General features: G+C 40.3%; 1 protein-coding gene across 5 annotated transcripts in view; it reads right to left on the reverse strand.

Annotated features, from left to right (window-relative positions):
• The window catches only part of Sytl4 (synaptotagmin like 4), a 46,643-nt gene that overhangs the window by 9,552 nt on the left and 20,517 nt on the right, over nucleotides 1-16,574 (reverse strand). For all 5 annotated transcript variants that reach the window (XM_029472916.1, XM_029472915.1, XM_021153156.2 and 2 more), the window contains exons 3-13: nucleotides 16,240-16,455; nucleotides 15,596-15,705; nucleotides 15,245-15,350; nucleotides 6,304-6,405; nucleotides 5,781-5,856; nucleotides 5,354-5,444; nucleotides 5,138-5,241; nucleotides 4,307-4,402; nucleotides 3,098-3,276; nucleotides 2,742-2,844; nucleotides 1,818-1,979 (exon numbers count right to left, since the gene is read on the reverse strand). In XM_029472916.1, coding sequence (XP_029328776.1) covers nucleotides 1,818-1,979; nucleotides 2,742-2,844; nucleotides 3,098-3,276; nucleotides 4,307-4,402; nucleotides 5,138-5,241; nucleotides 5,354-5,444; nucleotides 5,781-5,856; nucleotides 6,304-6,405; nucleotides 15,245-15,350; nucleotides 15,596-15,705; nucleotides 16,240-16,455 — 1,345 coding nt within the window. The remainder of the gene's footprint in view (nucleotides 1-1,817; nucleotides 1,980-2,741; nucleotides 2,845-3,097; nucleotides 3,277-4,306; nucleotides 4,403-5,137; nucleotides 5,242-5,353; nucleotides 5,445-5,780; nucleotides 5,857-6,303; nucleotides 6,406-15,244; nucleotides 15,351-15,595; nucleotides 15,706-16,239; nucleotides 16,456-16,574) is intronic.

Raw genomic sequence — 16,574 nt, forward strand, 5'->3', positions numbered from 1 at the left:
TGTGACTCAACTCTTTTGCCACGAGGGCTTTCTCTGACAATTGCTTTCCCCAAAGGAAGCCAAGATAGGAGGCAGGGTATGGCTCAGCAGGATAGCACTTGTTTAGCATATATGAAGCTCTGGATTGGATCACCAGTACTGAACACAGAGGGAAAGATATATGACAGCAGTTTCCAAATATAACAACTGAAGTAGCCACTAGTATGGATCAGGTAAATAAATTTATAATACAAAAAATGTAAGAGAATATTATATAGCAAGTAAAATGAGATTAATTGGTAAGAAATGGCATAGAGTGATGCCTGTAATACATTGTTTATATATACATATATAATGTATGTATCTATACATGTGAACAAGGCTTATTCAATTCACTTTAGTCAAAAATAATACACTATGTATGTGTATGTATAGATGATAGGTAGGTGGTAGATTAATACCTAATACAAAAATTCTAGAGCAATGCTTAAATATTTGCTAAGAGTAGCTATATCTAAGTAATGAAACTGACTTTCTTTTTACATATTTTCTGTTGTTTTAATTTGGAACCATGTATATATAGATCTTTTTGTACTTAATAGTTTTAACAGGGCAAAAGTTTGAAAGTTTAAAACAAAGAAAACTAAAAGACAATAATAAGATGGAAAGATGAAAGTATCTCTCTCTGGACCCCCAAGATCTCTCAAACACTGGACCACCAGCCAGGCAGCATACACCAGCTGATATGAAGCCCCCAACACATATACAGCAGAGGACTGCCGGGTCTGGGTTCATTCAGAGATGATGCATCTAACCCTCAAGAGCCTGGAGGCCCCAGGAAGTGGAGAGGTCAGATGGGGTGGGAGGTAGGGATGGAGACATCGGCGTGGAGACAGGGATTCGGGGAAGAGGTGTGGGATGTGGAACAGTTGGAGGGTGGACGAGGTGGAGAAATAAAATCTAGAGTGTAAAAATAAATAAATAAATAAATAAATAAATAAATAAATAATGAAGTATATCTCTCTTCCAGTTCCAAGAGGCAGCTCCTGTTCTGAGTTTCTAGACCATCTTTGCAAAGGTCTATGTGCTGTGAATTGTTTGAAATATTCAAAATGTTATTACAACTTTTAAAGGGGTTTGTATTGGATTCATGGTGATAATAAAGAGTTTGCTGCCTAAAGTTTGCTGATGTCACTGTTTCATCTTAATCAGAATGGCAATATGCTATGAACTGGCCATTGTGTGCTACACACTAAAGCATACCCTGCATTGAGTCCCAGCTACACCAGGGAGTAGCACTGCTATATCATTTTGTTGAAGACAAAACTGAGGCTCCCAGAAGTAGGTAAATTCACTAGGTTTCTAGTAAGTCACAGAAGCAGGACTCTAGTCATGAGCTGTACTGAGTTTACCCATCACTATGGTGCCACCTTATTACACTGCCATCTGAGATGCTATGTCTAAAGTCCAGTTTCCCTGGCCTGCATACAGAACCAAGAGGGCAGCCATTGCAAACTGTTGTGCCTTTCACTTCTAAAGCAGGAAGTTTGGCACAGAAGGGGGTGCAGATTAGGATATGCAAGGTTATATTTGAGAGGAAGTGCAAGTCAGGATGTCCGAATACATGCAGGCTCTGGACAGTGATGTGAGCTGTGGTGTTCCGCTTTGCCTGATTTATACAGAAGAAATCGCTCCTGCTAAACTTAGAAAGGCCAGCAGGGTGCAGTAGAATTCTACAGACAGCTCCATGCAAAGCTCCTTCCAACACAGACCAGCAGAGGCCACTACAGACAATTCACCTGGGAAGCAAGCTGTGAAAGACCTTTAAAGCAGACTACCTTTCCATGTAAAGGGAGGCAGTGATCCAGCTTCTTATCCAGCTTCCAAGAGTCCATGTGCACCTCCGCCTCTCCAAGGAAAGTGTTTCTGCCAAAACGACCATGATGCCAAACGGAAAACTGCAAAGTCCTCTGAGCCAGAAGAGATTCCGAAATCTCATACTATAAGGGGAAAGAAACATCCCAGGGTGGCCAGTTAGGAGTGATTCCTCAAAAATGAATTCTTCCAAAACCTAAACAACCTGTCCCCCTTGCTCTCTAGTTCGGTGTGTCAAATGGTTTTAGTTCCAAAGCACTTTGAATTGCTCTACTCAAAGCTTCAACTGCTCCTCTTTCCCTAGCCCTAACACTGTCCATAGGAAGCCAGAGAATAAGTTTTCCTTGAGTGGCTGAAAGGACCTGAGAATATCCACAAACAACTGCCAAGGACTCTTTATGTCATACTGCTTTTAACTTTTTTAATGATATTTTGCTTAATTGTGCTAGTATGCATGTGAGTGCATGAATGTCATGTATGTATGTGTGGACACAAGTATGTCATGGCATGAGTGTGGGGGTTAGAGAAAACTTACAGGAGTCAGTTATCACTTTCTACCATGCGGGGCACCTCACTGGATCTCAAATAACTTCTCTTCTATTTTATGTGAATGTGTGCCTGCATATGTTTATGTGCAACACATGTATGTAGATGTCCACCAAGGCCAGAATATGACATTGGATCGCTGACACTGGAGTTACAAACAGCTGTTGAGCCATCATGTGGGTACTGGGAATTCACCTGGATATGAAGAGGTGGGGATAGGAATCTCACAGTGATTCCTCAGGCACAGGAATGATCTTCTAGCTATGCTGTAGAGGCAAAGCTATACCACAAAGACCCAAAACAAAAACAAAACCTTCTCCCCTCTAAGTTCAAATGTATACCCGAAAGGTCTCATCATATAGTGGATTGATGGTGTCCCGCTTGATGCTGGTTTTTCTTTTTCCTTGGCGGGACTTGTCAGGCAGAAGATAAGTCTTCACGTATCTAGAAACCAAGAACAACACTAAATTATTTCCTAGCCTTTCTCGAACCCCATCTTTAGTTTCCTGCTTGGCACACGATGAAATACTAGGTCAAAAAAATCATTTTTGCTTTTTCCAAGTCCTAAGCCCTTTATTAAATGACATCTTACTATTCTGTCACCAAAGAAGTGATAATTTTTGGTCAAGAGTAACCCAATAGATTCTGAGGTCTACATCTCCTGTCAGAGTATGATTCAGGTCCCCGAAGCACTCACGGGTTAGAACGCTTCTTGGCTTCATCAGCATAGGCCAGCTGGTGGCACTCCTTGACATGGATGACCAAAGTCTGTGTTTTCTGCTCAAACTTCAGTGAAAAGGCAATCTTGCCGGTCACAGAGATGTTCCCAAAATCACCAGCTTCACTATAGATACTCATAATGCTGCCAAGGGTACTCTGAGGGGAAAGCAATTACAAATGGCTCAGGGGGAAAAAACATACTAAAAAAACATACTACAACCCCCAACTGCTCCCATCTTCCATTGTGATGAAGCCAAATGTCTCAAAAAGGCCTGCATGGAGCCAGGACTGCCAGTAGCCCTTTACCCAGAGGGTAAGTCATGAAAGTAACAGATGCACAATTGCTTGAGTTCACCTCCTGGCTCACCCAGACTCTTGATGTCTCTTGCCACCTCATTTTACACAATCTATTGATCAATGTCCCCATCTTTAGAATGATGACAAGGAGTAGGGAGGTAAGGTACAGCTAAGTCCATCTGTGCTGTGTGTTATGTATGTTGCAACACAGGCTAGAAGATGCTGGTCGCTGGTTTAAAATGGGGCCTTCCTTATTTACCATCTATTGAGCAGTATCTACAGAGGAAAGAGACTGGGCCAGAACTGAGAGTAGCTGGAGAGCCACCGCTGCAAATATAACAGTAGCAGTGAAAAATATGAGGTTGAGGTCTACAGTTTCTTCCAGTGTAAGTGTGAAAATCTAATTAGTCTCCTTCTGAACTCTGTTCACCCAAAAGAACAATCTTTATACTTATGATAGATATAAGCCTGCTTAGCTAATGTCCATGAGGCTGTTTTGCCTTCAATCCCAATCAACAACCTCAATGTCAATCTGGCAAAGGTCCTTCTCACGCCATCTGCTTGCCTTTGGTGTAAGAGTAGGGAGCGGCTTAAGAAGTCTAGAAGTATGGTCTTGTTTACTTCACAGCCTGGTTCTCCTGAGAGGAGTTCCAGCTGCTTTTCCCAAAGCTGGGAGGAAAGAATGGCCAGATCCTTGGCTACCTCTTGGAGACTCTCCAGATCAGAGGTTCTGGCAGTCACCTAGAAGCCACACTAAGCACCTAAGCTCTACAGTGACATTAGTAAGAAACAAATGCATGCATTTTCCCAGTTTGCTCTAATGACAGATGGCTCTTCTTCCCTTCCTGGTGCCCCAGTGTGTCTAAAAGCACAAACACATAGAACAGACCATGGAGGAGCCACTCTGCATGCTGCCTCTGGCCAGTTTCTGGCGGTGCAACTTCACCAGGTGGTCAATGTCCTCTTCCTCCTCCTCCTCTTCTTCCTGGGACGATATAAACTTGAGAGTTAATAAAAGCAAGGTTCAAAAAGAATCAAGTTCTTTCCTTCAGTGAGGACCAAAATTGGCTGCAAAACTTCTGAGCTTTCATGTTTGTGTGTGTGTGTGTGTTCCCTTTAAAAATATATCTTCATGTCTCAAAAGAAAACAAGTATTTAGTATTTTCATGGGAGTTTTATAACTCTCCCATTTGAATACCCCAGCATAGCCATCTCTTTGTATAAATTTTTACTAAAATTATTGTTGCTGTTTGTATATTCTATCATCATCATCATTATCATCATCATCATCATCGTGTCTGTATTCAACCATGCTTGTGCAATGGCATGCATGTGGAGACCCAAAGACATCTTTAGGAAGTCAGTTCTCACCTTCCACCTTAATGTGGACTCCAGGGGTCAAACTGAGGTTGTCAGGCTGTTGCAGCAAGTGCTGCTGCCCCATCAGTCATCTCACCACCCCTCTCTTTATATTTTAGTTAAAATAAGTATTTGTTTGCGTGGCCAACCATATATCCAACAAGGTGATAGTGTTAAGCGATACCAAAGACAATACTTTAAGCAAATGAAGGTGCTGGTATACTTCAGAAATTGGGGAGATTATAAGTCATTTCACATTTCCAAATAATTAAGCAATTAGGATGATAGAATTGAGTACTAAAGCCAATTCTAAAGTTTAAAATTTTAATATAGTACTGAAGTGAAATGTAAGAGTATTCACCATATCTACACTGAGGCCTGGTACAGATTTGCTTCTGTCTCCCAAGATGCCACTTTCTTGGGCCACATCTTCTGGGCGAAGGTCTATCACAGACTTAGTGTATTCTGCATGAAAGACCAAAAATTTAAGTCAAAAGGAACCTGCTGTACTCCATACCAAGAGCCCAGCCAAAGCACTTAGAACACAAGCCACAGATTGCAGTGACAGAGATGCTACCTGAAGGCCTCAGGACTTTTCTGGTGTTCTTCTTGAATACCATGTCACCCTCATCACCACAGACTGCATTTTGGTTCCCTGGTGGAATTTCCTAGAAGGGAATAAGTTCAAGGACATGGGGGTGTGGGGGAAGACTAGCAAGTAGACCAAAGGAACAGATTATGGGTCAGATTTTAATCCAACTATGACAAAGTTAAAGGAGAGATTAATATAAAACTCATGTTCACACATTTCAGCCAAGACCTGTGAAATGTTTCCAAATGAAGCCGGGGTAAAATTTTAGTTGAATTCCTGACTTGAGATATGAAGACAGGGTAGAAGAAGAGGCAAGGGAAGGAGGGAAGAAGGAAAGAGGAAGAGTAGAAGAAGAGAGGGAGGGAGGGAGGGAGGGAGGGAGGGGAAGTAAAGCCAACAGCCTGCAGTTTACCTTTTCGACTTGAGATTTGGGAGCGGACATCTTCTTCCATTCTGGGAAGAGTCCAGATTTATCCAGAGAATCTCTCCTAGAAGTATCAGAAGTTAGAACCAAACTGTGCCTTCCCCTTCCTCTTCTAGCCAGGCCCCAAAGCACTAACAAGGAAGGCAAGGCATTGCCATCACTATAGCAACAAAATTGAGAAGGCCCATTTCACATCCATCCAGGGCAGTGCAGAAGATGGGGCAAACAACTCTGCACACACACACACACAAATGCTCACACGTCCTCTCCCAAGAGACAGAAGCAGAATCCTCCACAGTGCAGCATCCAGGGGAAGTTAGCTCACTCCAGGAAGCAGTGCTCAGAGCCAAGCAACAGAGGTACTAAAGAGAGACTTCCGGTGAGGTCAGAAGAAAGATTCATCCAACAGCCCAAGGACAGAAAGCAGGAAGGCAGAAGAAACGTGCATCCTGATGCTAGAGAACAAAATGAGAGCTCAGAATGGACAGGTGACCAAACAGGGAAACTCCACCTGGAGGTGCTGTCTGAGTCAGCAGTGTAGCTATCCAGACTCTCACTCTCAGCCTCCAGTGCACTCTTTCCACTTCTGGTCTTTGGCACTTCAAACAGCACACTAGAATAAAAACCAAGATCCACTGTTTTACAAGAGGGGAACTCTCCTGCCTCTGGATAGATATCTCTCCAACTGACTCACAGTAGTAACCTGAGCAATTTTTTCTTTAAAACATAAATGTGAGTTCATTTTACAACAGTGGGAATCATACCTAGGGCTGCACCCTACATCCCAGAAGACTACGATCTCCTACTTTCTAAATGTCCCAAGCCTTTACTTCTTTTTATATAGACCAGGCTAGCCTCAAACTTACTCTGGAATGCTAGGATTACAGGCCTGCAACGCCATGCCTGGCAGTAACCTCCTACCCTAAAACCCCCATTTTTAAAGCATTTTGTTCATTTATTTATCTAATACATAGTAATGTTTTGCCTGTGTGGCATGTGAATGCCTGGTGCCCATGGAGGTTAGTAAGAGGGTGCAGGAGTCACTGGAACTGGAGTTACTGATTGTTATAAATCACCATGTGGGTGCTGGAAAGCAAATCCATGTCCTCTGCAAGAGGGACACATGCTTTTAACAGCTGAGCCTCTCGTAGCATTATTCTTATAACCCAAAAGGTAGAAAGAATCCAATTGCTCATTTACAGGGAACAGGAGAGCCAAAATACTGTATAGCTCTATTTAGTGTTCATCCACAAACGAGTATCAAAGCTCGAATGTCTACAGCAACATGGATGAATACTGAAAACTTTATGCTAACTGAAAGAAACCAATCTAAATGTCCATGGTGGGTACGACTCAATTCAGATGGCAAATGCAGGGTATGCAAATCCAGAAAGGCAGAATGGAGATTCCAGCCTGAAAGAAATAGCAGTGGCTAATTCATGGACGTGGTTTCTTTTGGGGGTGATAGGAATACTCTGACAATCAGTAATTGTGATGGTTGTCTTACGTCCTAAAAGTTTGAACACTCGTTACATTGAACTTTACAAAATTACAAAATGATTTAATGCTATGTGAATTTTACCTCGGTTTTTAAACAACAACAACAACAAAAAAGAGACAATAATCATAAGATTGGTTTTGACATCTTCCCCTCTCTTTCAAAATAATTTAGAGTCTAGAGAGGTCAACAAAGTCTTATGCAACTAGCTTCCCGCCATTTCTGTGCTTATTTCCTTGCACAAGCACCCCCAACTCAACTCCAGACTACACTTGTGTCAGACTCTCTCTGAGTTCTTTATACCTGCTGAGATTTCTGTCTACAATGCTCCTCCCCTCCAAATACTCTCAATGTTTGCCTCTGCAGTTTTTTCAAATGTCACCTTACAATTCAGGTCTGTCTTAACTATCTAAGGAAAACAGAGCACACACACACACACACACACACACACACACACACACATACATACACTCCATATCTGTTCACTCGAGGTCATTGTCTCCATCACACTCTCCAACATCTGGCAGACTACTTATTTGATTATTTGCTTTTGATTTGTTTTATGTGCTTCCTAGCCCCAAATCTACAATCTACAAACAAGGGACCTTTCTGTATCCATAATAGTATCCCAGTGCATAAAACATTATCTGTCACATAGTAAGCTTCCACATATATTTAACAAATGAACAAGTAACCAAATCTCTAATGTCTCTGTGTCTCAGCCAGTAGAGAATAAACTTTCCAGCTTGTCAGGTGATGTTTGAGATAGGGCTGTGCAAACAAACAGAAGGAGCTGAGTTGAAACTTTAGCGTATGCAGGCGGTGGGACAGAGGTCATTTTTGACAAATGTACCAGCTTTATCATACAAGACACAGCAAGGTGCTTGCTTGGTTTTCTTTACTTTAAAATCATCCTTTTTGTCCCCTTCAATGCAAAGAGAAAAAGAATTTCAAACGGAATCATTCCTCTAGAGACATTGTTCAACAATGGTCCATGGAGTGTTTGGTGCTTGTATTTCTTTTTCTTTTTTTTCCCCTAAAGATGAAAATGTTCTGATCCTGAGCTGATGTAAACAACTGTAAGGCAAAAAAGCAATTATTTGACATCTGTGCAGTAAAAATAAACTCAGAGATAGGAGTCCTGGTCTTTATCTGTGTGATCTCAGGTAAATCATTTATCCTGCTTTCTTTTCTATAAAAATAAAAGGGTTGATTAAATTATCTCTGAGGCTCCATAATTTTTATGTAAAAATCACTTATGCGCACTCAATCAGTTTTCATGTTTATAACAAATAAGAGGCTCCTCAATCCAATGAGACAAGAGGTCGCAGACAGCCAGAAGCAGTAGATTTCAGAAATTACATTCTGACCAGTGATGTCAGATGCGTTAATCAAGTTCAGCAAATAAAAGCCATTTTTAACCTTAACTACAAAGGAATAGGGGGGGGGGGCTCATCACCTGGAACAGATGACTCATGCACCCAAGGCTATCTGATAAAATCACAGTCCATATATACAGTCGAGCAGCACACAAACATAAAAACGAATCAAGTGCTCTGGCGTTGGAAAAGTGTCTGTGTTGCAGTTTTCTGCTGGTTTTAACTAATTGGTACAAACAAGCTGTACGTGCTTAATTACGCACGCTAATGATTTCTGGCAATAGATAGGCACTTCAAAGGCTAGTGCTACTGTTTAGTTAGCGAACACATTAATCACTCTCCTGAAGTGTCTTCATGCCTGTTGGCAATCCCTTCTTTCCCTTCTAGCTCCTGGTCCCAGGCAAATGTCCATCTACTTTGGCCACTGAAAATTAGTTTGTATTTTCTGGAAATGTGTATACCAGAATCATATAGACTCCTAGACCAGGTACTCTTATTTGCTTTGTTCTGTTTTGTTGTTTGGTTTGTTGAGGGTTTTTATTTTATTTTATTTTTTTAAACACGGTCTCATTATTTAGTTCTAGCTGGCCAGGAATTTGCTATGTAGACAAGGGTAGCCTTAAACTCACAGAGATCCACCTGCCTCTGCCTTCTGCCTCTGGCCTCTGTCTCTAACTCTGCATCGCCAAACTGCTGGGACTAGAGGTTTGCACTTCCTCATTCAGAACATGAGTACTTTCTTGTTTAGTGCTTTTCACTCAACATATGTATTTTGAGATACATTCATAATACTACGTTATCAATAGATTGTTCCTTAATAAATCAGTATTCTGTGGCATAAACAAACCAGTTTATCCATTCACCTGTTGGTGGGCACTTCAATTGTTTCCAGGTTTTAGCTATCATGAATGAAGCTGTTGTATACATAACAGATCATAAAGACACCACCAGAAATCTTTTAAGCATAATCAGCAGAATAGCAAGATATAAAATTAATACACAAAAGTCACCAGACTTTCTATATATCAATTTCAAACAAACTGAAAACAAAAACAGTTTCATTATAGCCTAAAGGTACCCTGGGATAAACCTAAGCAAGGATGTGAAAGTCTTCTACAATAAAAACCCTAGCACACTGAAGAAACTGAGGGAGCTGCTAGAACATGGGAAGACGGCCCAGGTTTATGAATTGGAAAAAAAAATCAACATTGTGAAAATGACTATTTTCCTAAAAGCAATTTACAGATTCAAGTAATCCCTATCAAATTTCCAGTGACATTCTTCATAGAAATAGAAGAAAAAACAATCTTAAAACTCACACAAAAGCACAAGAGATCCCAGGAGTCCAACATGAGGCAAAAGAATATTTCTGGAGGCATTACCATACCAAATTTCAAGTTAAACTACAAAGCCACAGTGATAAAAACACATAGTGCTATCACAAAAACAAATTTGTAGACCAATAAACTAGAATCTAGGACAAGGCCATACAACTATTTCATTTCTGCCTATAAGCTTTCATGGTACTAGAAGGAGCTCTGTAGGTTACTATGAGGAAAAACAAAACAAAAACCAGTGGTATTGCTGAAGCCAATCCTACATGCTATGATACTGACCTGCTAGGCAAGATGCACCCACTGGTGCAGAAGTAGCATAATGTTTACAAGGATAACCAGTTATTCCACAAAAAGACTAAGGCCTGGTATTATAAAACCAGGGCCACAGGTTGAGACCAAAATCAGTGGTTCTCAACCTGTGGGCCCTTTCACGGGCGTCATCTAAGACCATCCTGAATATTAGATATTTACATCACAATTCCTAACATAGCAAAATTACAGTTATGAAGTAGCAACATAAGTAATTGTATGGTTGTGGGGGTCAGCACCACGTGAGGAACTGTATTAAAGGGTTGCAACTCTGGGAAGGTTGAGAACCAGTGCTCTAGAGAAAAGCCTACTACTGTTGTTTTGGTAAATGACATGTTGTCAAATTGCTTTCTAAGTATTTATACTTTACATTTATAAATTGATGTTGCCTGAACCTTGGCAAAATAAGTTTCTCTCTGCAATGGTCAGCAGTTATTACAGAGAGATAGAACCCATCAGAGTCCTGAAAATAATTGCCTGTTGAGTGCTTAGCCCTAAATAGAACATTGAGATCAACTGTCCTCCCATCCCCTGCCAAGGCTCAGGGAACATCACAGAAGGGTGAAAAGAATGGAAAAGCTAAAGGCAGTGTTGAGGACATGACATGGCTACAGTACAGTCAGAAAACTCACCACTTATGATTATCTGCACAAGATAAAGTCTGCAAGAAAGACCAAAAGACAGACAGACAGACAAGAGAGAGAGAGATAAAGAAAAGAAAAGAAAGGAAAAGACAAGACAAACAGAGAAGAATCATGGAGCACATCAATTTTATATCACTACTATTAGTATGCCATCTAATGTTTTTATAGACTATATATAGTGACTAAATTTACTATAATTTTGGTTTTCTGAGGTTTTATAAGTGCAAACTAATTCTAATTAGTTCTGTGATGAAATATACTTAATATATATGTCTGAATTGCATGGGTGCAGAAATATGTGTTTATATATTTGTAGGCAAAGTGTGTGTGCATGTGTCTGTGTGTCCGTGTGTGTGTCCATTCAAGATTGGCACTGCGTGTTCTCCTTGATTCTTCTCCTCATATACTGAGGCAGGGTGAACCATTATTTTGCTATGGGATGCTTTGTCAAAACCTCCCCATCTCCCACACCAAAGCAACTGTTAAGTGGGTTTGGGAGACCAAAACTCTAGTGGGGCAGCAAGCACTTTTCCAACTGAGCTGTCTCTCTAGGCCCATACATTAAAACATTTTTAATTCCAGGTCTGGGAATATAATTCAATAAAAGAACACTTGCCTAACATATATGAGGCCCTAAGTTCAATTACTAGCACTGGCAAAAATAAAATTTCAGTAAAATAATTTCTTACTGTCTTAAAAATAAATGAAACTTCTATGAATATATATGTATACATACATATATATATATATATATATATATATATATATATATATATACAAGTTTCTGATGGACATATGCCTTGAATTCTCTTGAGTTACATATCTTTGAAACATCTGAATCACATAGTAAATGCACAGTGAACTTTTAAAAAAACTAGAAGAGCAGCTGAGCATGGTACATTTATCCACAGAAATGAATAGGAGTGCCAGTTGTTCTGTATCCAGCACATGGTATAACCGATCTTTTGAAAATGATAGCCATTCTAGTGGACACGGAGCATCTCATTGTTATTTTATTTGTGTTCTAGTGATTGATAATGTTGAACTTTGTTATTTGACATCTGCATATTTTCATTAGTGAAATATCCCTTCAGATCTTTTTCTCCTTTTCTATGGCATTGTTTGCACTATTGTTTTGAAAGTTCTTATTTATTTTTAAACTTAACATGTCCCTAATATAATCTATTAAAAACAATTAAAATTCAGGTGTTTAACTCACATGGGTGTGTGTAGAGATCTTGGTAATTCACATGCCAAAATTATCAATGACTACTAACAGTGATCGGACAAAGAAAACTATTAGAGGATTTAACCTCCATGTTCTTGTAGACTTCTTTGTAATCTTTGCTTTTACTAGATAGCCCAAAGTGCCCTTAAGCTGTGCCCTTCCTACTGCAGCCTCGAAAATACCTGCATATTCAGCCATGTGCCACCAGCTCTACACTCATTTTTCTTTTATGATCAATAAAAGATGTAATAAAATCTTTTCTCTTTGGCTGAGGTAAAATTAAAGAAGAAGTCTTCACAATACATATGCCTAAAATTCACCAGCAACAAATGAATGGGGTAAAGTATATGCCCATAAGACAAAGTTAAAAAGAAAAAAATAAGTTAAGAAAACAAAGGGTTTGGAAGCTCAGAATATGCTGAAGAGATGGGTCAGTAAATAAGAATGCCTGCTTTGCAGGCAGGGGAAAGCATGTTTAAATCCCTAGAATCCAAGTATTGCCATGTGCCTGAACCCAGGTCTTTATGTGGAAGCAGAGGAAGTACACCACTGAGACATGGCCTCCAGCCTAGTCTCCAGGCTCAGTGGAAGACCCTATTCCAAGGGAAGAAGGTGGAGGATATTTAGGGGCAGACACCTGACGATTTTCTCTGCCTTCCTCATGTGCACGTGCATGCACGCACAAACATGCATGCACGTATGCACATAAACATGTGCACATGCACACCATATGGACACAAAAAATATAAAACAAAAGATTATAAAAATTCAGGAGACAAACATTGAGACGACAACCCACCTTCCACCTCTTTTCTAGGGTTACAGAGAAGTAAGTCCAACAGGGGCCAGAGAAATGGCTTAGTGATTAAGAACACCACCTACACTTCATGAGGGTCCTGGCTCAATTCCCAACACCCACATGGTAGCTCACAGTCATCTGTAACTCCAACCCCAGATGATCCAGTATCCTCTTCTGGCCTTTGTAGGCACAAAGTCCAAATGTGCTACACAGACATACAAGCAGGCAAAACATCCATGCATATACGAGCAAAACAGTGCTTGTCCAAACAAGGGAGAATGGGATGGTACTAAGTTATAGTTAGATCACTGTAAGAAGTTTTAGTATGCAACTCTGCATTTATAGGACTACACAAGATAACGTGTACCATGTCTTTTAAAAAATAAACAGTTTTGAAAGTTTTCACCATAAGAGGTGATATGAAAAGCAGCTCTGCTCACCTTGATTTAAGCATTACATTAATTTATTACACACATTTATTGAAATACTACATGTTATAAATATAACACAATTTTTAAAGAATCAGTTAAAATTTTTTAAATCTTGGGTTGAAAATTTAGCTTAGTGGTACAGCACTTGACTAGCGGCACAGGCTCTGGGTGTGGTCCTTAGTTCCAAAATAAAATTTTGCATCTTTTTAAAAAAATAAAACTAATTTAAAAAACTCAGCTATGTGGTAGTTACTCAAAGAGGATGGATACATACACACACACATATATCATATATATATATATATATATATATATATATATATATATGAATGGTTGAATGGTGGTGGGTCCAGAAATTTGCATCCCATAACAATGTCACAGCCATCTTAGTTTGCATAATATATATTTATTCTGTTTGCACAAGCATAATGTAGACTTTCTAAAGTGCATGAGCTCAAATACAAGATGATAAAACAACAAAATGATACAAACAATTGAAGAAAATAAAAACCAAATCTAAACAAGATAATTCCCTCAAACCATTAAAGTCAGCAAATGGAAAAGAAGGAACAGAAAAAACAGAGAAAGGAAAGGAATGGCGCAAACCCAAATAGCATGAAGGGAACGAAGACATTGGAGTCTCTATGGTTAAGTGCTTGGATATTTCTCTTTTGCTTTTACATCATACACTTTTGAAAACATTACAGAAATAGAGGATCGTGGAATCCAATATTCCCAAGGTGGGGCCCTAAATTAAAAAAACAGGAAAAATGTTCAAGGAGGTGGTCCAGAAAAATTCCAACTATAAAGAAAAGGATCATGAAGAGTATATCATATCTCAAAAACAAAGGACAGAGTAATCTTTGTTGATTTATATTCTTGTGTGCATGTGTGTATATACACACAAAAAGTTACCTACAAGGGTAAAAATGTCAACCTGGCCTTTTTCATAGTTAGATTCAATGGCAGAAGACAATGGAGCAACATCTACAATAGTCTGAGAGAAAGAAAACATGACTCAAGTCTGTAATATGCAACTGCCAAGGTAGTTGGCAGGCATTCTGAACATGAAAGAATGCAATAAACATCACAAACCCTTCTTGACAGCACTCCCCAATGACAAAATCTAGACAACCAAGAAATAAAGCCAAAGTAAAGAATTCAGGAGTAGAGAAGTCACGGTTCCAGGCCTAAGTGTAAGCAAACAATATGCATAAATGCGAAACTAAAACTAAACCGGTTTTTAAAGTCTGTTGATTTATGATTGCATAACAGAAAGAAAATATCACAAAGCCTGAAAAGTTAAATAAATTTTAGTAATGAACAGTGAGAATAAAAGAAAAGATTAGGAAGGTGTGGAAGAAAGCTAATATGAGACTGGGGAATCAGTTAATGATGTGTGTTGCTCTGGCAGAGGGACTCAAGTTCGGCTCCCAGCACCCATGTCATGGGGTTCACAACTGCCTATGAGCCCAACTCCAGGGGATCTAACACCCTCTGGCCTCTGCAGACAACTACCCACAAGTACACATACCTGCAAACAGACACTAAATAAATAAATCCTTGTAAAGAAATAATAGATTTCTTTTTCACAGGGGAGTGTAGCCTAAGAACAAAATATATTTGCCTAAATGTTAATATTTGCCTGGGGCTAGTGGGATCAGGATTGATTCTTTTCCCTCCTCCTCCTCCTCCTCCTCCTCCTCCTCCTTCTCCTCCTTCAATTTTATCTGCATTTTCCAACTTCCCTCTAATAATACCCATTACTTTAGAAAACGAAGTAATAGTAATAGAAGAACTAAATAATACTAATTCCTTGGCTCTCACCTTTGTTCCCTCTGTTGTTGTTCTTGAATGATCCTTCTTCCTGGCCAGATATCACCCATCTGTGTCTGCTGAAGGAGGGACTGCCCCGCTGTCTCTCTTTTATTCACTTCAAAACAAAAGCATGGCAGGATGGCAGGGTAGTAATAATGAGATAAAGGAAGGAAACAGCTTTCAAAGCAGCTTCCCCAAAACACACACTTGCAGATAGGACAGATACAGCCTTTTCTATTCACACAGACTGGCTGAGCACCTGGAGTTAAGTCACCACTAGCCAGAATACAGCTGGATTCCACACAAGCCTTCTATCTTCAAGGCTAGGTCCTTCAAACAGCCTCTAGCCCTGAACAATACCTGCAGGCTTCTGGCGCAGGGACATCCTGATTATCTCGCTGCCTGTTCGGTAATCAAAGCGATTTACTTTCTGGTCATAAAACCAATCTCCAGTTGCTTTCTTCAGCTCTCTGGGGGGAGAAAATAAAAGAAAATGTCAGATGTGTTGTACTGGCTGGTTTTGTATGTGAACTTGACACAAGCTGGAGTTGTGAGAAAGGAGCCTCAGTTGAGGAAATGCCTCCATGAGATCCAGCTGTAAGGCATTTTCTCAATTAGTGCTCACTGAGGGAGGACCCAGGCTATTGTGGATAGTGCTATCCCTGGGTAGGTGACCCTGGGTTCTACAGGAAAGCAGGCCAGTAAGCAGCACCCCTGCATGGCCTCTGCTTCAGCACCTGTCTCCAGGTTCCCTCCCTGTTGGAGAGTTCCTGTCCCAACTTCCTTCAATAATGAACAGCAACCTGGAATTGTAAGCCAAATAAACTCCTTTTCTCCCAAATTTGCTTTTTGGTCATGGTATTTTGTCACAGCAATAGAAACCTTAAGTAAAGACCTGTAGAAACAATGACTCTTGTCACTCATCTAACAAAATTGATGAGAGAAAGTCTCAGGGCAGCCTGACATATGTCCCCCTCTTTATGCTGCCATGAAGTGATACTCACATCTCCTTCGAGCACACCTTGCACCTCCAAGAGCCATTGCTTTCCAGAACTCGGCATTCTCGGCACACTAAATGATTGCAGCCCACACAAGTGCTGCTTTTGGGAATTAAGCGGCCCAGGCTCTCCTGGCACCTGGCACAGGTTCGATCACTATAGTGTTGGCTGCCCCTTTTGGCCCCTTTTCTTTTGATCTCCAGGAGCTCATTCTTCAGTCGCCTGCCAAGACAGGAAAGAGAAGCACAAGTGGGTTCAGGATGTACAGAAGTGGAGAGGATGACAGTAAGACTACTGTGTTCTGTACAAGCAACAAATGCAGAGCCCAGCTAGTCCTACGC

Source organism: Mus caroli, chromosome X, assembly GCF_900094665.2.
Source record: "Mus caroli chromosome X, CAROLI_EIJ_v1.1, whole genome shotgun sequence".
Lineage (NCBI taxonomy): Eukaryota > Metazoa > Chordata > Mammalia > Rodentia > Muridae > Mus > Mus caroli.